This window comes from Pongo pygmaeus, chromosome 21 (genome assembly GCF_028885625.2).
Source record: "Pongo pygmaeus isolate AG05252 chromosome 21, NHGRI_mPonPyg2-v2.0_pri, whole genome shotgun sequence".
Lineage (NCBI taxonomy): Eukaryota > Metazoa > Chordata > Mammalia > Primates > Hominidae > Pongo > Pongo pygmaeus.
In genome coordinates this window covers 4,028,646-4,048,642 of record NC_072394.2, presented here as the reverse complement: position 1 = coordinate 4,048,642, position 19,997 = coordinate 4,028,646, and the positions used below count along the sequence as shown (strand labels likewise).

Here is a 19,997-nt window from a genome sequence, read left to right as displayed (position 1 = left end):
ATATGTAAGAGATAAAACTATAAAACTCTTAAAAGAAAGTAGGCATAAATCTTAGTGACCGTGGATGAAGCAATGGTTTCTTAAATATGACACCAAGGGCACAAGCAACAAAAGAGAAAAATAGACAAATTGAACTTCATCAAAATTTAAACTTTTATGTTTCAAAAGACACCATGAAGAAGGTGAAAAGACAACTCACAGAATGAGAGAAAAATTTTGCAAATTATATATCTGAAAAAGGACTAGTTTCTAAAATGTGTAAAGAACTCCTACAACTCAATAATAAAAAGACAACACAATTTAAAAATGAGCAAAAGTTCTGAAATATATATTTCTACAAAAAAAGATATACAACTTGCCAATAAGCACATGAAAAGATGCTTATTACCAATAAGGATCAGGGAAATGAAAGTCAAAACCATAATAAGATACCAATGACACACACACTAGGATGACTATAATAAAAAAGGTAATAAGTATTGACAAAGGTGTAGAGAAATCAGAATCTTCATACACTACTGGTGGAGGTGTGAAATGATGCAGCCACTTTGGGAGACAGTCCAGCAGCTCTTCAAAGAGTTAAATGTAGAGTTACCATGTGACCCAGCAATTCTACTCCTAGGTATATACCCAAGAGAAAAGAAAACATACATCCACACAAAAACTTTTATGTGAATGTTCATAGCAACATTATTCATAATAGCCCCAAATCAGAAACAACCCAAATATCTATTAACTGATAAATGAATAAATAAAATGTGTTATCTTCCTTTAAAGCTTGTTATACTGAAAAAGTTGCAATTTGTCTCTCCAGAGGTATCCAATGAATATTACTCTATTAAACATCTTATTGAAATGAACTTTGCTAACCAATTATTAAAAGTATATCAATCTAATACATTTTTCCAATATTTAAAATCATACCTTTATATATCATGCAAAAATAATGACATGATATTATTTTAAAATTCCTAAAAGAGTTTCTATAGATTATGTATTAAGATAAAGAGGAGTTCTCAGCTAAAAATGTAAACACAGCCATAAATGATCCTCAAAATACCACTCTTTGAACACTTAGGATATGCCTGGAACTGTATGTATTAAATGATTCAAAAGCTAACTTGATTCTCACAGCAGCACCATGAGGTAGGTGGCATTACATCCATTCTACACATGGAAGGCTCCAATTCCGTGGCATTAAGTAGGATGCCTGAAGTCTACAGTTAGTGAATAGTGGAGTTAGGATCTAAGCTGTAGTCAGTGGGATCCCAAATTAGACTGTTAATTGCCACACTGACTTCTACAAGTAGAAAGTTTCATCTATCTCACCTGATCCCAGTTGTACCCATTTCCATTTTGCTTTGCATTACCATTTAACGTTACTGCAGACCCCCTTGGGAGAATTTATGCCAAATTTATCATCTGAGTTCTCTTTAATCTGACAGCTGCCACCTTTCCTAAGTGGATATTTTTGCTCTTTTTCCTGGGTGTGTCATTTCCTGTCCCTTGTGAGAGGCTCTCTCTTAAGTTACTCTTGTATTGGTTCAAATCATTTTCTGTTGTGAACTTGGAGAGTTGGCACGGAAAATGCTAGAAGCGAAGAATAAAGAGAGTCTATTCCACATCCAACTCTGCCTCCCTCACTCAGCACAGGCTTTTGAGAGGAGTAGAATAGTTTCCTTGTGGAGCAGCAAAGCCTGCTGAATTAATTTTATGCTCAAAACTCTTCTAAGTAATTGTGCCTCTTCGATGGTTTCCACTAAGCAACAGGCTTCAGAAGTAAACTTTGTTATTTTGGCATCATCTCTATTGATCTTCTGAATGTGTATATGTATTTTTGTATACTAAATTATATTTTATTTCCCCCCCATTCTCTTTATACCATGAGCATATATCTATTGCTGTATTTTTAAAACATGGGTTTAATTGAGATTTATACATGCAACAGAAGACACAAATCTTAGGTGTATTCCCTTATTCCCTGATTCCCTAATCAATGTTTACCTGTATAAACGCCCATGTAACCTCCACCCAGCGTAAGTTATAGACCTGCAGTTCTCAAAATCTTTGGCCTCAGGGATTCCTTAATACTCTTGATATTTTTAAAAAACTCAAGAGTTTGTTTATGTGAATTATATCTGTAAACATTACTATATTAAAAATTTGAAACACGAATTTCAAAATATTTCTCAATTCAATAAAAATAACAAAACTGTCACTTGTTAATATATAACCAATATTGTACTATTACAATAACACTTTCTGTGAAACATAACTATATTTTCTAAAAGTTGGTGAGACAAGTGGCATTGTTTTACATTGTTGCAGATCTCTTTAACATATGGCTTTACAGAAGTCATCTGAGTTCTAATGTCTTTTTCTTCACTCGGTCTGTTGTGATATGTCATTTTCACTGCAGTCTATGAAGAAATCTGGCCTCCCACAGAGATGGATTTGGAAACAAGAGGACTATACAGACCCTCTGACAGTCTCTTGGGGGACACAATGGCTTGCCAAGGGATCCTTGATACACACTTCGAGAACCACTTGCATAGACCATCACCATTATCCTGGAAGGTTTTTTCAGAGAGGACCACTACTCTGACCTCCTTCAAGATTAGCATTGCCTTTCCTTGATCTTCATGTATGTGGAATCACAAGGTAAGTACTTTCATGTGTTCTATTGTGTGAATATACTAAATTTCATCAATGCATCCTCCTATTGGTACACATCTGATTTGTTTCTAGCTTTTTATTATTATGAATAAAGAACATGCTTTTTGATGAACACATACACCATACACTCACTTCTTTTTTTCTTTTTTCTTCTTCTTTTTTTAAGATGGGGTCTCATTATATATTGCATGCTGGAGTGTGGTGGCTATTCTTGGGTGCGATCATAGAACACTACTTTGTACTCTGGGATTAAAGATGAGGTATAGACTTAAATTATATCCTCAGCCTCCCAAGTAGCTTGGACTGCAGGTGTGTATCACCATGCCTGGCTTACACTCATTTCTCTTAGAGTGTAATTGCTGGGACATAAGATTGGCAGATGTTTAGCTTAATAGATTTCCAAGCCTTAGAAAATATTTTTACTTTGCTGAATTTTATTTCAGCATATATTATTTAGCATAATATACTTTTAAATTATTCTAAGTATATTTAAATACATTCCTCTTATTAATATCTAATATATGCTCTTATATTTTTCTTTTAAGAATTTTTCTTTAAAATCAGTGTAGCTACTCAATACCATATATTTCCATTGCTAGACTATTGCATTTAAAAAGTCTGTGTCCCATATTTTATGCATTGGACAAAGTAATGTGGTAAAGTAATTCCCCATTTATCTGCAATTTTAGGACCCATAACTCAAACAGACCAGTCCAAAAGCAGCTACTTAATATTAGCATCCAAGACTGTGGCAGGATGTCATTTGAGTAACCAGGGAGCCCAAAGGAAAAAGAAGGTTTAAAAGCAAACCAAAAAAATGAAAGAACAGGGAGGGTGAGGGAGAAAGTCGAAGAAGAAAGAAGAAGAAGGAGTAGGAGGAGGAAGAAGAAGAAGGAGGAGGAGGACGAGGAGGAGGAGGTGTTTGTCAAATGACAAAGTTAGTTGAAAGCATCAGCAGTCCAGGTTAGAGGAAGTGAAGAGCAGACCCTCAGAAGGTTACAAATAAAAAGAAACCTGAGACATCAAACATGAAGCTTAGCAGCTGGAATCACTCCCTGAGAAAACCATGTTCCACGCCTATAGGTGATTCCAGTGGCTTTTGAAAGCTGCAGTCTCTGGGACTTTGAAATGAGACTGTTTTATCATCTTCCTGTTCCCAGGGCTTGGCTGTATCAGTTAGTTATGGCCACATAACAAAAAATCCCAAAATTCAGTGGCTCAAATCAACATCAATTTCCTATTTCTCATGTGGTTATGAGTTGGCTGGGTGTTCCCACTGCTCTGGGAAAGGCGTGGCTGATCTCAGCTGCAGGCTCACACATCTATTGTCAGCTGGTAAAATGAACGAGATAACTCAACTCTCTACAAGTCGCCCATACCCGCCAGCAGGCCAGCCTTCTCATGTGCTCTCACGGCAGAGTCAGAGACTCAAAGTGAAGAAACAAAAATATGCCTCCACTCGTGTCCAGTTTGCTGCTACAGCTTGAGTGTTCCTTATCCAAAATGCTTGGGACCAGAAGTGTTTCAGATTTCAGATTGTTTTTAGATTTTGGAATATCTGCATATACATAATAAGATATCTTGGGGATGGGATCCAAGTCCAAACACAAAATATATTTATGTGTCATTACACTGTATACACATAGCCTCAGGGTAATTTTATACACTGTTCTAAATAATTTTGTGCATAAAAAATTGGGGCCATTAATGCCACCCATCTACCATATGAATATGGCCTAAAGCTAAAATTGTTGATAAGTTTTTAAAATAGAGTGCATTACTGGTAAAAAAAAAAACAAAAAAAAAAAAAACAAAAAAACAAGTTGAAGGGCTGGATACGGTGGCTCATGCCTGTAATCCCAGCACTTTGGGAGGCCAAGGCAGGCGGATTGCCTGAGGTCAGGAGTTTGAGACCAGCCCGGTCAACATGGTGAAACCCCATCTCCACTAAAAATACAAAAATTAGCCAGGCATGGTGGTGCGTGCCTGTAATCCTAGCTACTCAGGAGGTTGAGTCAGGAGAATCACTTGAACCCAGGAGGCGGAGGTTGCAGTGAGCCGACACGGTGCCACTGCACTCCAGCCTGGACGAAAGAGTCACTCTATCTCAAAAAAAAAAAAAAAAAAGAAAGAAAAGAAAAAATTGGAAGTGTGTAACAGTGAAACACTAAAAGAACTAACATAACTGACCCCATTTTTGTTTAAGGGGCCTTTTCCTGTTCCTGCACATAGGCTAGGCTAATTTGGGCACACAGATAAAATACAAAAATAGCAATTTTGTATTTGTACTCTGGGATTAAGGAGGAAGTATGTAAGCAACTATGTTTTGTTAAAGATTTATAGGAACATTGTAACTTGGCCAAAGACAAAGAAGTTTCCAACCTCCTCAGACCCTTGTTGGCACCCAAATGTCTGCAGTTGTCGGTCACCTCTTGATCCCAGCTCCTCCTCTTCCCACCGCCCTTAACATAAAGAGTCTGAAATGAGTACTGACCAAAGATGGTACTTTAGAACACTAGTCCACCATCTTCTCAGTTTTCTGGCTCTTTGAACTAAAGTCACCTTCCTTGTTCCAACTCCTTGTCTCTCTACTTACTGGCTGTTGTGTGGTGAGCAGAATGAGTTGGGACTGGATTACAAGGGTAGAGAGGATAAGAGTGGTTTTCCAATAAATATTTAATCCATGAACAAATAAAGTTAGTTCAATGCTGAAGAAATGTCTAATATAACCATTTATATGGCTACTTGATGTAGTAGAAGTGAATTCATAATACAGGGGTACAGTCTGTAGGGTTCAATATGCTGTGCTATAACAAATACCACACCCTAACAAAATACCAAGATTTTTCTAAGGAAAAACAAAAGATAGAAGTGTTAAAAGCTGCATGTGAATTTTGAGAAAATCCATGAATTGCTTGAAAAGGGTAAACAATTTTGATGGATCAGTATAACATTTCCTCATTCGCATTATATGATATAAAAGTTCCGAAATGACAGATGGTCAAATCCTTTTTCTATCTGTTTTGTTTTTGGTACATTCTGATTCATCTAAAGCTATTGAGTCTTGGTGCAAGTGATTAGGTATACAATATTAAATTGGCATTCATTGGGAATTTTTCCTAATTTTATTGTGCTGGACACTCAAAAATTTCCAGGAGGAAGTACTTCAGAAATTGGCCCTTACCCTGAACTTCCAAAAAGGTAATGCTAGGAGGGGAAAGGAGTGGAAAAGGCACAGCATCATTTATCACGATAAGTACAGTGTAGATACCAATTTTTTAATGTAAAAGCAATGATGCTGCTATTTTAACCATCTCCCTACTCTCCCTACCAGCCTAATATTTTTTCATTATTCTAACCTATGGAGCAGAACGTTTTCCACAAAATATTATTAAAGAAGATGGCTCATAAATATTCATCCCGGAGGTACCACCCAGATTTATTATGATATTAAAGATGCAATTAAAATGTGTGCTTGAGATTCTGTTCAATGCCAAGCATCAAAGAAAAGTTGTAGAAACGTGTGGCCTTCTGTTAGATTTGCACAAGTGATGATGAAGGAGAAGCTATTTAGAGTTTTGAACGACGCATCCCTAAGATAACCTCAGCAATAAAATAATAGGGGTATTCCTTCTTCACTCTCCATAATCTCTTAATGTTGAGGATCTACACTGTTAGATCCCTGATGACCACTGTGATCGTTGCAGTGTTTTAAAAGTATGCTAACAATAAGTATTGAGAAAAATTGTTTTTCTTGGAATTGAAAAGACACTTTGCAAAAAAGCTTCTTTTAGGTTTTCAATAAGTTTTCAAAGGCATTTTCTGCCCAAGAGGCTACACAGATGGTTATTTTACTTCATAGAAAATAACTTAGTCATTCGATAGCTAGTGACTACCTCTTCTTTGAAGAGCAACTGAACAAAGCCTGAAAAGAAATTAGTCAGAACTGGTGGAAAATTCTTATGCTTAAATAGCTTTTAAAGTATAAATGGATAAATGAAAAAGGGCAGGTTACTTCTTGCTTGGGAGAATGAGAGAACTTTTAGGAAATGGCATTTTTGGAAGTTGCTTTTCAAGATTTAATAGAACATTATTATGTAATGTGGCTAGAAAAGATGTGTACTATGTGTATGTGAACAAAGAATAGTGATAAATTCATATTGACTAAAATGAGTAGGCATGTTGGGGGCAGAAAATGAATGCTGTTATCACTAATTTCAACATTATTCTTTAGGTAGTAGACAGGAATTCTGCATTTACAAGCAGAATGGTAATATGATTGCAGGTGTCATTGGGGAAGATTAATCTCTGTCTAAAAGGGATTTGGAGGGCAAAGAAATTGAACAGCAAGTTTAGAATTCTGAACGCTGAGTTATAAGGAAGGAGAAGAAAGTTTCCAAGACAGGACAGAATTCATAAGTTTTATGAACAGATTGGGTGCTGGAGGAAATGAGATGGAGCAGAAAAAGATGGCCACAAGGTTTAGCACTGGTTATGGACTATTAAAATATGTTGGGAGGACAGATGGAGAAAGAGTCTCTATTTTTTTTTAATTAATCACATACAATGTGCACATGGCCGCCTATTTGACAATCTGAGAGGTAGAGTCAGAGCTTCAGGAAAGAAAGGTAAAGGCTAGAATTATAGACTTGAGAATTAAATGCAAAGAAGTAGAAATCAAAGGCATGTGATTGAAAGAAACAGCTAAAGGAAACAAGATTCTTCAAATAAAGATGGTAAAAGATAGATTTCTTCCCCTTTTTGAATTGCTTTCCAGGAAGCTCATTGCTAAATTTGAAACTCAGTTGCAGAATGGCTCCTTAGTTTCAGTTTTGTGATAAAATGATTCTCTTGTGTCCTATCTTTAAAATTTCCTCTCCTCTTTAAGGCTTAGGGTTGAGGAGTTTGTATACTATTTTTGGAATACTACATATTTCATGGATTCCAAGATGTATGTATTTTTCACATTTTAACATCTCTGAAATTGGGATGTGCCTTGACAATCACTGGATGGGGTATCATAGTTTAATTGGCAGTGTGTTTCATTCTGTGTGGTATATAAAATAATGGTATATGCTATAATCAATAATGCCTTCAATTTGATGAAAGATGGTACTTTCTGATGTGTTTCCCTGTCTTGATAACCTGGCTCTTTTTCCATGAAGTCTTTTATCCCCCCAAAGTGTGAAGTGGGTTTTATCCAACCCACTTAGGAAAAGAGAAGTATAGTACTGTATGGGTATTCCATCAGTCAGGAATGGGAGTTGAATATCTTTTCTAGGCTGAAAGAAAGAATAAAGGTAAGAATTGAGACTCAAGTGCCCTGGCTCCCAAATCAGAACAAAAAGTTCTGATGGTGGGAGAAGCAAGATGTAGTAGAAACCCAGATAGTCTTGGGGAAGTATAAAGCTTGCTTGTTTCTTGCTTTTTGGGGCATTACTCTGGAACATTTCAAGCCTCCTGCATTTAGAAGCCTCTGTGGTATTGAAACTACATGGCCCTAGTAGCTGACAAATGACCAAAGGAGTGTTTTGATGGATGGACCTGAGACAGCATCTTTGGTTCCTGCACAGCCCCCAAAGACCTGGAAGTTTCTGCATATCCCAGAAGAATGCTGGAATAAACTGATACCAGAATGAGGACTTGGCTGAGCAGGGACTTTGAACCACTGGGGTGGAAAGGCCCACTTTGCAAAGCTGCAGTAGAGTGCAGTTAGGACCTGTCCAACAATGGGGAAACCAGATGCTCCTACCAATTGCCAGGTGGACACATGAGCTTCCCTCACACCCAGATGCCATCTGGGGAAAAAAGCAAGATCTCCTGAATGGGGAGGGATCTCTAACAGGGGATTTGACTCTCAAGTAACTAAACATGTCCCTGAAAATGTTTAAAAAAAAAACAAAACTGGAAGACACTGAGTTACTTTAATTGGCTATTAATTTTTCTTCATAATAAGGGATAATGCAAGGTTTGAGTGCAATATGAACTTACAATAGCAGGTAACACATGCTTTTGTTGCACATTTCAGTTGTGTGTACATTTTAATCTTGCTACAATGGATGAATGGTATGATGTCTCAAATACTAAAAGTAACCTGGATTAAAGAAAAAAAACTGGTTCCACAAAAAACTGGAAAATATAAATGCTTATGGTAGCCTAGGAGGATGAAAAGCCAGAGAAGAAATAAGAAAAATGGAAAAACTAGTAGTACCTCTCCAAAGCAGAAACAAGAGGAGGCAAGTGATGAATTCGGTCAAGTGTTACAGAATGGTGAGCATACTTGAGCTCTTGGATTTGATTTGATTTGATGATGAGAAGCCACTCAGAATCTTTGAAAATTGGCAATCCAAATGTGGTGACATTTTACTAACCATAATTTTTCATGAGATGTTAGTGTCAAAAGATATGTAGTCTAACTCCACTGTTTTACAGATAAGGAAACTAAGAACAAGAGATATTTTTACAGAATCCACTTCAAATCACAAATAGGAGAAAAACAAGTCTATTACATCTGAAGTCAACTAGAATCTGCATGTTTTGCATCATTTGGGTGAAAAACATGCTGAGGGTATTAATAAGCCCCCTTTGAAAATAACGATGATATCATGTATATGAAAAAGGCAAAACACTTGCTAGAATGTGTCTTGGGAGCAAATACTCTGACGAGTGTTATGCGTGTTTTAATTTTTTATTAGAGAAGTTGGAAGTTTAATTTCAATATTGATGGTATCATCATTTTCTCCGCTTTGTTCAGAGGAACACACAGAATCAATTTTTACAAGCATATACAACAATTCATTTGGTGCTGTGCCCTAAAATCAGTAATCTGATTAGTTCTAGACTACTGGGTTTCCATGCGCTCCTCTTGGCTTTGGTGGCATGGCTCAATTCCCAGCGGAATACTTTTTCATGCACTGTCTGCAACTCAACTACAGCAGGCTTAAAGACCATGCAGATTAACACTGTAGCAAATTGTTTTGATATTTAACAGACATAAAAAGGTCATTTCCTGATATGAAATTCTGAAAATCTGCATAAATATTTTTGTGTAAAATTAAATTAGTTATGTATTTTTTTCAAACTAGAACTTGAAGTATCAAGAATGCCCACATAATTCATATACACATATATATAGAGAGAGAGTTCTTCATTATGCTAAAAGTCTTGATAGTCAAATTATATTCTGTGCCATACATTTATTTAACCAGTATTTATTTGGCATTAGGTTAACTGTGTATGGATTAGTCTTTATTGGTGCTTGTGTATCATGCAAACATAGTTCTAGTATTCCTGTTTACTAATCTTGTCATGTGGCAATACTTAGATGATTTTGCTCTCTAACAGTGTGAATTAGAGTATAAATACTTTATACATGGTCACATTTACAAACATTTGCCAATAACCACTTCACAATCTTTATGGTGTGAATTGTAATATCTGGAATCTGCAGAAACCATTCCTATAAAGCAATGTCAGATGTAAACTTTCTTAAATGTGCCTAACACAGTTCTCCTTTGAGTAATGATGAGTTTTGGCACACATACACTGCTCTATTTTTCTATTGTTCTAACAATTTCCACAACTTTTACAGGAAATTAGCCTCTGATGGCATGGTAGAGACATGGCACTTACTGATGAGGTAACTTAGATGTAGAAAAATTTTGCAAAATTATTTGTCTAGCAGACCATCACTTCTGCTAATAAATTTGTAGACAGAGTTTTCTTTTCCTAGTGCATGCACTTGCTATGAAATTGCCAATGCACTCTTTTTTGTTTTTGTTTTTGTTTTTTGCTGCAGTTCAAACATGTCCTAAGGCATCACAAAGGAGAGTTGTTAACACCAAGCTAATTTACTTGTGATGGTATTTTATAGCAAACATGTTTAAGTTGTATTAGCAATGGTTGAACTCTGCCTTACTGGAATAGTAAATTTTTGTGGATTTGTAGCTACCTTTGTTTGGCCAAGGAAATGCAATACTCAAGCTGTTAAATAGAAGTCAGTCAGACATTCCAAGTCTCTCTGGTTTCAGATATCATCTTGTTTACACATAAAGGAAACAAAATAAACAGCTTTCATTCGTGGAGTTTGTGTTCAGAAGTTTGTGAGTGAATCTTTTGATGCTTTGTGGGTTTGCTGCTTCAGTTTGCATTTTGGAGTTTCATACTACTGTTGCTGGTCTGCGGTCCATCTCGGCTTCCAATTTCACCATCTGCTGCATCTCCTTCGCCTATAACATCAGAAACATGGCCTTACATGTGTTGAAATCCTTATCTGAAGGCACTTAACAACCCTGGCCTCTCTTCTCCCATAAATATGATCCTGTCACCACATCCTTGCTACTCAAAATATGGTCCATGTACAAGAAGCATCAGTATTGCCTGGGACCTTCTTAGAAACGTAGAATCTTGGAGTGTACCCCAGATCTATTGAATCAGTTAAAATCTTCATTTTAACAAGATCTCCAGGAAGTTTTTATACACATTACATTTTGGGGACTGGTTTACACAGTGCCAGGAGAACCACTTGAGAAGAGGGTAGACCGCTTGCTTTATCTTTAGACTATACCACAAACTGTTTGATTTAGTTTCTACACATTGGCACGTTGCTTTGACTGTGTGTAGATAATTTTATCACATTTAGAATAAGTATTGCTTATGTATTACTTATTTCCTAAATAGCCTGAAATTTAGTTAAAAGTGATTCCCTAAAAATATAATTGATAGAGAAGTTCAGGTGAGAGCATATTACATTGGATTGGCTGGAGTCTTCTGTAAATGGAATGTTACAGGAACATGCAGGCTTTCAGGAATCTTATTGGGCAAACTCCATCCCTGTGGGCTCTTACTTCTCTAGGGTACTTTTTATGGACTACCAGGAAGTAAGCAATGGTGAATTCAACCTCACGAGTTCAGATTGTCACTAAGAAAACCAGCTAATTCGAGAAGAGGAAAGGGGATATGATGGGGGCAGTGTCTGGTGAGAAATACTTGCTTGGAAACATAGGAAAAAATCAAATAGTACATTTCAACTTTTATTATTCAACTGGTAGCCTGGATGCTTTTGCCCAACCCAATGCACGTATCTTTTGAGGAATGAGGATTGCCCATTTCTTTTTTTAGTGACATGCTGCTTTGAAATAAAGGACATTTGAAAATAGAAACATGGACCTATGAAGATATAAATCGGAGGAAGATTCTGAAGTGCCCTGATGTTACTATTTATGTCTGCTTAGATATTCCAACTAAATGGAAGGTCACTGGGAGGGGGTTTGGTCAACTCTGTAGATTATATGAGAAGCATCTTCCAAATGAATTCTTGTGACAAAATTAATTTAACTCACAGACTATACTGTGATTTCCTTCTTCTTCTTACTTCTATATTTTGGCGTTAAGTTTCATTTTGGTGAGGATGGATAGAATAACACCAAAGAATTAAATCTTTCTGTGTAAATTTGGAATGGGTGGTTCCCTCTGCCCAGATATTTTTTATGCCTAAAGTATAGTAATACTCTAATAGAGAAATGAAGAAATGGAGAAAAATATACAAACATGAAACTATGACACAAACAGTATTCATAAGGGATGACAGTGAAACATTATCAGCACTGGAAATTAAATACTTCCAAGTTCAGTAAATAGTAGCAAATGATTCTCTGTGCTTGTCCCCCTTTAGCTTCTGAAGAAAGTATTGACCACGGTGTAGAACGAAGAATCATAGGACATTACAACACTATTCCAACAGCTAAGTTCTTGTATGAGTTGGGTGACCATTCATTCTCATTTGTCTGAGGCAATTCCAGTTTATGCCTGTAGTCCTAGATATTATGAACAGAGCTGCCTTTCACTTTCAAAACTATCCTGGCATGGACAATAAATTATATGATCACCTTACTTATGAGGAGTGATTAGGGTTTTTGGCAGATGGGACTTAGCAGAGAGCATGACAAGAGTCATCGTGTAATGTTTCTACATGCAGAGCACAGCTCCATCATTAAAAACCACCAACCAACTTTTAGCAGGTGCTTTAAAAATTAATTGGAGTCATATTAACATTTGTGAGTGATCTGATTTTGTGACCCTGTCTTAGCTCTGGTCAGTCCAAATGACAGCTGCACATGACTGTTCTGGTTATGTCTTTATTACCATGATCTGTTTCCTAGATCTGCAATAGAAAATACAGGCTCAAATACCCTCAGAAGTAATTCTCTAAAGACTTTGGGCATTTTGGCATGAATATGACATCAGAAATCCAAGCACGGAATAGTCAAGCTTTTAAATCCAAACCCTTCAGATATTAGTTATGACCAGATGTGACTCATAAATGGAGACTGCACAGAGAATATGGACGTAGTCGAAAAGGAAAGCAACGTCTTGCTTATCAGAGTTTCGGTCCTACCTTGCGTTTGGGACACTGCATGACAGGATTTCAAAAGCTGTTTGTACAAAAATAGTAATGTCAAAATTGAGTCATACATACAAAACAAAGAAAATAAATGAATACTGAAGTGAATTTGAAAAATGAATGCAAAACCATATACAGAAAAGCAAAAAGCTAAGGATAAAACATGTACACACCCCTCAGTGACAAACTTTCCCCTAGTTGATCTCAACAGAAAAAAAAGAAACAAAACAAACAACCAACGCCTGTCATCCCCAGACTGTGCCTCTCTTCTGTGGCAGTAAGTGGAGAACCTGGCCTTTAAGCAAAACCTTTTACCTCTCTTTATTAAATGAAAGGATTGATGATAAAAATCAATTTTTGAGACTCGAAAATTGACAGTGATGGAGTCGTTAATGTTTGAAATGGTACATGTCAAGACAGATGAGATATACTGTGTAGCTGGGAAGTCTATGAAAAAACTCAAGTAGGAAAAACATCCCCAACCTTCAGAGTGTTAAGTGAATAGTTGGCTGACCAAGTAGGCAAGGACATAAAGTGGCTTACAAATAACCTAGAAGGTGAGGATCCAGAATCAGGACCAAAACATACTGACGCCTGGTTTGTTTCTGCCAGTGCCCCCAACACTGGTTTAGCTAATGGACTGAATCCATTCCAGGCCTTGCTTTGGAAGGGGAGATTTGGGACACCGATTAGGAGTAGGGTCACAGGAGAACAGAAAGAAACCTTTGAGGGAAATACCATGGGAGAATGTTTACATTTATCTCTGGCTTAGAAAAAATGTCTTGGGATTTAACAATTATTTAGAAGATTGTTGTAGAAGTTTGCATTGTCTGGAGACAGAGAACTGTTCTTGCTGATGAAATGTTTACCTGGTTATGAAGGCAGCTATAGTATATAGTTCCAGACCTTGTCTTTTTATGAGGAAAGAAATGAAGTCACTGTATCTTTTGTACTGTGCCCATGACAGTGTTGTACCATACAGAGTAACTGTGAATTGAGAGCTTTCTCACCCTTAAATGCCAAAAAATGTATACTAGAAAGATCTGGGATTGAATTTGCAATTGAACAGGCCATATTTCTAAAGCAAAGCTTAACACAGAAACTCAAGTCCAAATTCTTTGCTTGCCAGAAGCATCAGTATATCTTGAATGTCTTTTCCTTGAATCTCATTAAATCTTTATCAGGTCTCAAGCCTTTTCATGTTCTATGCTTTCCCAAGCTTTTGTGACTCAAAGTGTCAGCTGTGGGTGGTAGACCTTAAAAGACATTATTTGAATTTCTGGAACAAAAAGCCAGCACCCTCCCAATACAATCTAATCAATACAGCTATCACTAATCTAGCAGTTTAATGCAAGAACTCTGGTGTGGCTTGAATCAGCCATGTATTAGGATAAAAGCTCAAAGTGATTTTTAAAAATTATGTACTTCAGCTCCAAAACTAGCGACACAAGATGACTGCATTTTCTAGCTCTGGCATACACCACTATTGTAGTGATGAGTAATTCTGAGCACATTTACATTCTTTAGTCAAACTTGTTGCTAAGCAACACAATTAATTTCCAAGTAGTTTCTTAATTTAGTTAACTAACACATAACTGTGCCTTACCTTTCACTGTGCCCTTCTTCTAGGGAGAATTTTTAAAAACCTTCTCCAAGGCATCCTTATCCCTACCCATTGTTGAATCACTGAAGTGACTTCTAAAGCTTTGGAGATGGTGGCTTTATCCTTATTCATATTCCCACATTTCCCCCAGGAGCACTTTCTGAGAAGTGCTTTAAGAGCAAAAACATAAGCTAGGTAACTTGTACCAGAACACGATGTGTTTATGAGTTGGTCAAATGAATTGTACCTATGGGACAATAACCATGTATTGTCCCCTTGGAGTGGACTTGCTTATGAATAGAAGCACTTAGCTGAAAAGGAAATGGGAAACATAACTAGGAAGTATGTTGATGAATAAAATTTCTGTCCACCAAAAAGTAAAGAATCTGAAACTAGAAGTCAGATTTATCTGTTACCCAATTGTCATACAAAAAAATGATTTTATGTTTGTTTGTTTTTTTTTTTTTTTTTTTACTTTCTCAAAAGATAGTTTTTAGTATAATTCCTACTTAAGTATTCTTTAAGGGGAGTCATTTACTCTGGAAAAAAGTATTCCTTAAATAGGATTGTTTTATAGATGGGAGAAAACAGGAAGGAATAATGTGGCACAAGTACAAATTTCATCAAAACCTCTCCGTTTCTAAATTGAATTACCTAGGAATAAAAACTTCTATACCAACTACACCTAAAGAATAACATTTGAACTGAGAGACTCTGAAATGTAAATGATAACTGAGGGTCTTGTTGTCATAGGAACTAGAGAGATTTCCATCAAATTAAAGGTCACTAAAAGGCTGATGGGCTGTAGCCCATTTGGAAAGGTGCCCACGTGTACTATGCACCAGAGAAAAATACATTTATCTTGGTGCTGGTATATGCCCATTGGCCTAACTAAACACTTGGTGTTTGGGTAACTCCTTTTTTTTTTGAGATAGAGTCACTCTGTCGCTCAGGCTGGAGTGCAGCGGTGTGATCTCGGCTCACTGCAACCTCCGCCTCCCGGGTTCAAGTGATTTTCCTGCTTCAGCTTACTGAGTAGCTGGGACTACAGGTGCATGCCACCAGGCCCAGCTAATTTTTGTATTTTTAGTAGAGACGGGGCTTCACCATGTTGGCCAGGATGGTCTCGATCTCCTGACCTCCTGATCTACCCTCCTCGGCCTCTCAAAGTGCTGGGATTACAGGCATGAGCCCACTGTGCCCAGCCTGGATAATTCGTGTATATTTCTTTATTTGTGTATATTTCTTTATTTAGTGTCTTATCTTGCACGGAAAAAGCACCAAGACTATGGTATCCACTCATGCTCAGTGATTTGTAGAGTGATGGGGGCTCATGACTTTAGATACCACCTGTAAGCCCCAGGAAGGTTTTTAAACTTCATTTTCAGATTGAGTTTGAAAATAGGTGGTTTCTCTCATTTGCTTTTAAACATCATATCCCTTGCCTATAGTTTGCAAATTATAAAACTCTAAATGAAAATGGAGAAATACTTCGTAATCTCTTTTCTTCATCCTCTCACTTTTAGTAATTTCATTCTTAGAATCCCCATAATCCCCATAATTTATCCAAATATTCTTTTTTTGGCACAGCCAGATTCTGCTCCTGCTTCAAAAACTGGTACTTTCTTTTCTTTTTGGATATAATGGAGAAAATATAGTAATGGGCAACAAATTCTTCTATCTACCTTTCAATTACAATATGCAAGCCACTGGTCACTGTGGGCCATGGCATGTGTATCCCAAAGCTGGCTAGCTGCCTGCATGTTTTTATGTATTTTAGGTAAAATACCTGCTCATTCTGTTTCTCTAGGAATTCTAGATGTTCAAGCTGGACTTTTTTCAACTGATCCATTTCTTTGGACTGCTTCACTGCAAGCTGCAAAAAAAAAAAAAAAAAAAAAAAAAAATTCTGATAAACTTTGGCTTCCAATCTTAAAACAGGGATGAGAGATGACTTGTAACTTTATAATTTAAGTGAAAGAGATAATAATTTTTTTAAAAATCATCTCAAAATTTGGAGAGTTTAAACTCATAATTCTTTCTGGGAAGATCTTTCCTGCTAAAATCTTAGAAAATAATAGAGGACTTACGCATGACTAAACCTGGCTTCATTTTCTGTATAAAACGGTGCCAAATCATTACCTTAAAGATTTTAGTGAAACATTATTTTAGCTTTCAGGGAGCAGAGAAGCTAGAATGTTTAATGTACAGAAAAATCAAATTAAGCAAATTAGCTAGAGGTCTGGTGGCTAAGCATGAGTTATTGTTTATAGTTTTTTTAAGGAAGAATGCCAAAAATATAAAAAAATACTTACTCTCTTTCTTTCTTCCAGAAACTTTTTGGTGTTGCTGCTGTTTAACTCCCTGACTCGCCTAAAAGCAATGAGCACAAATAATGGTTGGTATGACATTGAATGAAATTAATATTATATCAAATAATAAAGAGCTATATTCCATCAAATTCTCTGGATGGAATTATTGCTTTATTTTTCTAATTTTTATTGCAGTATTTTCAAACATATAATGTCCAGAGAAGAATATTTAAAAATCTGTGTATGTATCCCTCAGATTAACTGATATTAATGTTTTGCCATGTTTATCTCACATTTTTAAAGGTAATAAACAGTTCCAGATGTAATTAAAGCCCCATTTGTATTCTTCCTGATTCAGTTTTCCTTCTTCCTCTCTCCCCAGAGGTTACCACTATTGTGAATTTGGTGTGGATCTTCTCACCCATGTTTTAATATTTTAAACCACATATAGATGTGCCCATGTGTAATATAAGAGCTTCTCAAACTTTCCTGTGCATACCAATCACCTGGAGAGATGATAAAAACCACAGACTGTTGTGCCTTCCCCTTAGTGACTTTGATCCAGTGGGCCTGGGGTGGGAGGTCTGAATTTCTAGTAAGCTCCCAGGTGATGCTGATGTTGCTGGCCGGGCGCAGTGGTATCATTTCGTGTGTTTTCTAAATGTACCCATAGAGTAACATAGTCTGGGTTTCTTCCTATAGCTTACTACTTAGTCTTATGTTTTAGAGATACACCTATGTTCCAAACCACTTCATTATTTTCATTTGCTGTATGGATTTTTCAATTTATGAACAGACTACACTATTTCCTCATTGCCATTAACAAAAATTAGGTTATTTTCAAACAACGCTACAACGATCAGGCGCGTGGGCCCTGTAATAGCTGACACAATAAGTGTCTGTTGAATAAACGGATGGGTGGATGAAGTATGGTGCATATCTTCTTGTGCACACAGGCAAAGGCTGCTGTAGGGTGTATACTCAGACTTGCCACTTGGCAGGGTACGAACAGGCTCCTCCTTACTCCAATCCAGTTGTCCCCAACTGCATTTCCATCTGCAGTGTCTGCGTGTTACTCTTTCCCCATATCTTTGCCCACTCTTAGTACTATCAGACTTTCTGTCAGTTGGATGCTCCTATGGAATGGCATTGCTCATTGTTTTAACTTGCATTTCCCTGACTACTGGTGAGGTAGAGTGTTTATCATGAGTGAAAAGACCTATAACTTCTTGAACTTCTGTAATAATTGTCAGTCTGTTCAGGTTTTCTCCATTTTCAGTCAGTTTTGGATATTTATATTTTTCAAAGCAATTCTCCACTCCATCTAACGTTTCAAATTTATTGGTAGTTTTTTTTAATAGTAGACTTAGTTTTTCAAAGCGTTTTTCTCTGTAGTTAATTCCCCTTTTCATTCCTAACATCACTAATTCGTGCTTTCTCTCTCTTCTTTAGTCTTGGTGAAAGTTAACTGATTTATTATTCTTTTCAAATAAGCTTTTGTTTTTCTGAATGTTCTCTATTGCATTTTGTTTTCTATTTCAGTATTTTTTGCTTTTTAAATTTATTTCTTTCCATCAGAGATCTTTGGGTTCACTCTGTTTTTCCAACTTCATATTCTCTTTGAGTGGTTAGCTCATTAATTTTCACATCTTTTAAAAAATATATGCATCTAGGCTATATTTTTCACTCCAAATATCACTTTAACTACCCTCTACACATTGATAAATAGTGTTTACATTGTCATTCAGTTATAAATATTGGGTAATTTCTGTTAAAATGTCTTCTTTGATCTAAAAATGTAATTATGATTTTCAGTTTCTATATATCTTTCTTAGTGCTATGATAAATTTTTAAATTTTATTTCTCCTTAGTTTGATAAAGTGGATACAAACATACACACAGTATGGGTTTAGAATATAACTATCATTTGGTATAGAAAAATTATTTTTTAAAAAACAGCCAATTTGTAGATATTTTGGAACCACATACCACTGGATACAAACTTATGAGAGATAGCAGAGTAGGGTGACAATACTTAGCCAAAAATGTATAGTACTTGGGTGATGGACAACCTAAATGCCCTGACTTGATCACTGGGCATTGTATATATGTAAAGTTTTCTCATGTACCCCCATACAGTTGCACAAATAAAAATAGAAAGTTACAATAAATAAGTACAGTTTTCAAAATAAGATAAATTTTAAGAACCTTGCTAATTAAGTCAGCAGTAACTCCAAATTGAAGATAATTTGACCTCAACCGAGCTAAAGTCTACTTTGTAACATATTTGAAAAAGATGGTAAAAAGCTATTAATTGGCACATTTGTCATGGTTAATTCTATATTTCACTTTGGACAGTCTAAAACAGTTCAAATTAATGAGGTTTTATCACGGCTGGAATATTTGGTGTTTTCAAACTTAAGAAGGTGTCATTTCCATGTATATAAGGCCCTTAAACAAAGTTGCTTATCTGAGAATAACACCCAAAGAATGACATTTTTTCTTTTCTTTTTTTTTGAGATGGAATTTTGCTCTGTTGGCCAGGCTGGAGTGCAATGGCAGGATCTCGGCTCACTGCAACCTCCGCCCCCGGGTTTCAAGTGATTCTCCTGCCTCAGCCTCCTGAGTAGCTGGGATTACAGGTAGGCATCACCACGCCCAGCTAATTTTTTTGTATTTTTAGTAGAGGTGAGGTTTCACCATGTTGGTCAAGCTGGTCCCGAACTCCTGACCTCAGGTAATCTGCCCACCTCGGCCTCCCAAAGTGCTGGGATTACAGGTGTGAGCCACTGCACTTGGCTCATAAAACAGCTTTTCTCTGTTGGACTTCGGCCAAAAGGCCACCTTCTTGCTAGGTATTATTTCCCCAAAAGAAGGAACCCCACTGTCCCTAACTGCTGGTGGCATAACCCAGGCTCTTGGTTATGGAGCTGATAACATTCGTATTCTCAGATGTTTCCTGAGGTGGATGATGGGCAGCACAGGTGATCGCTGGGAATTAAGT

At 36.6% G+C, this 19,997-nt stretch overlaps 1 protein-coding gene across 10 annotated transcripts in view; it reads right to left on the bottom strand.

Moving 5' to 3' along the window:
- Positions 1-9,345: 9,345 nt before the first annotated feature.
- Positions 9,346-19,997, bottom strand: part of PLCB4 (phospholipase C beta 4) — a 414,850-nt gene continuing 404,198 nt past the window's right edge. For 8 of the 10 annotated variants that reach the window (XM_054467181.2, XM_063659441.1, XM_054467170.2 and 5 more), the window contains 4 exons: positions 16,997-17,054; positions 16,471-16,557; positions 13,073-13,109; positions 9,346-10,904 (listed from right to left, as the gene is read on the bottom strand). In XM_054467181.2, coding sequence (XP_054323156.2) covers positions 10,816-10,904; positions 13,073-13,109; positions 16,471-16,557; positions 16,997-17,054 — 271 coding nt within the window. In that variant the 3' untranslated portion in view covers positions 9,346-10,815. The remainder of the gene's footprint in view (positions 10,905-13,072; positions 13,110-16,470; positions 16,558-16,996; positions 17,055-19,997) is intronic. The other 2 variants (XM_063659442.1, XM_063659443.1) reach the window with 1 other exon arrangement.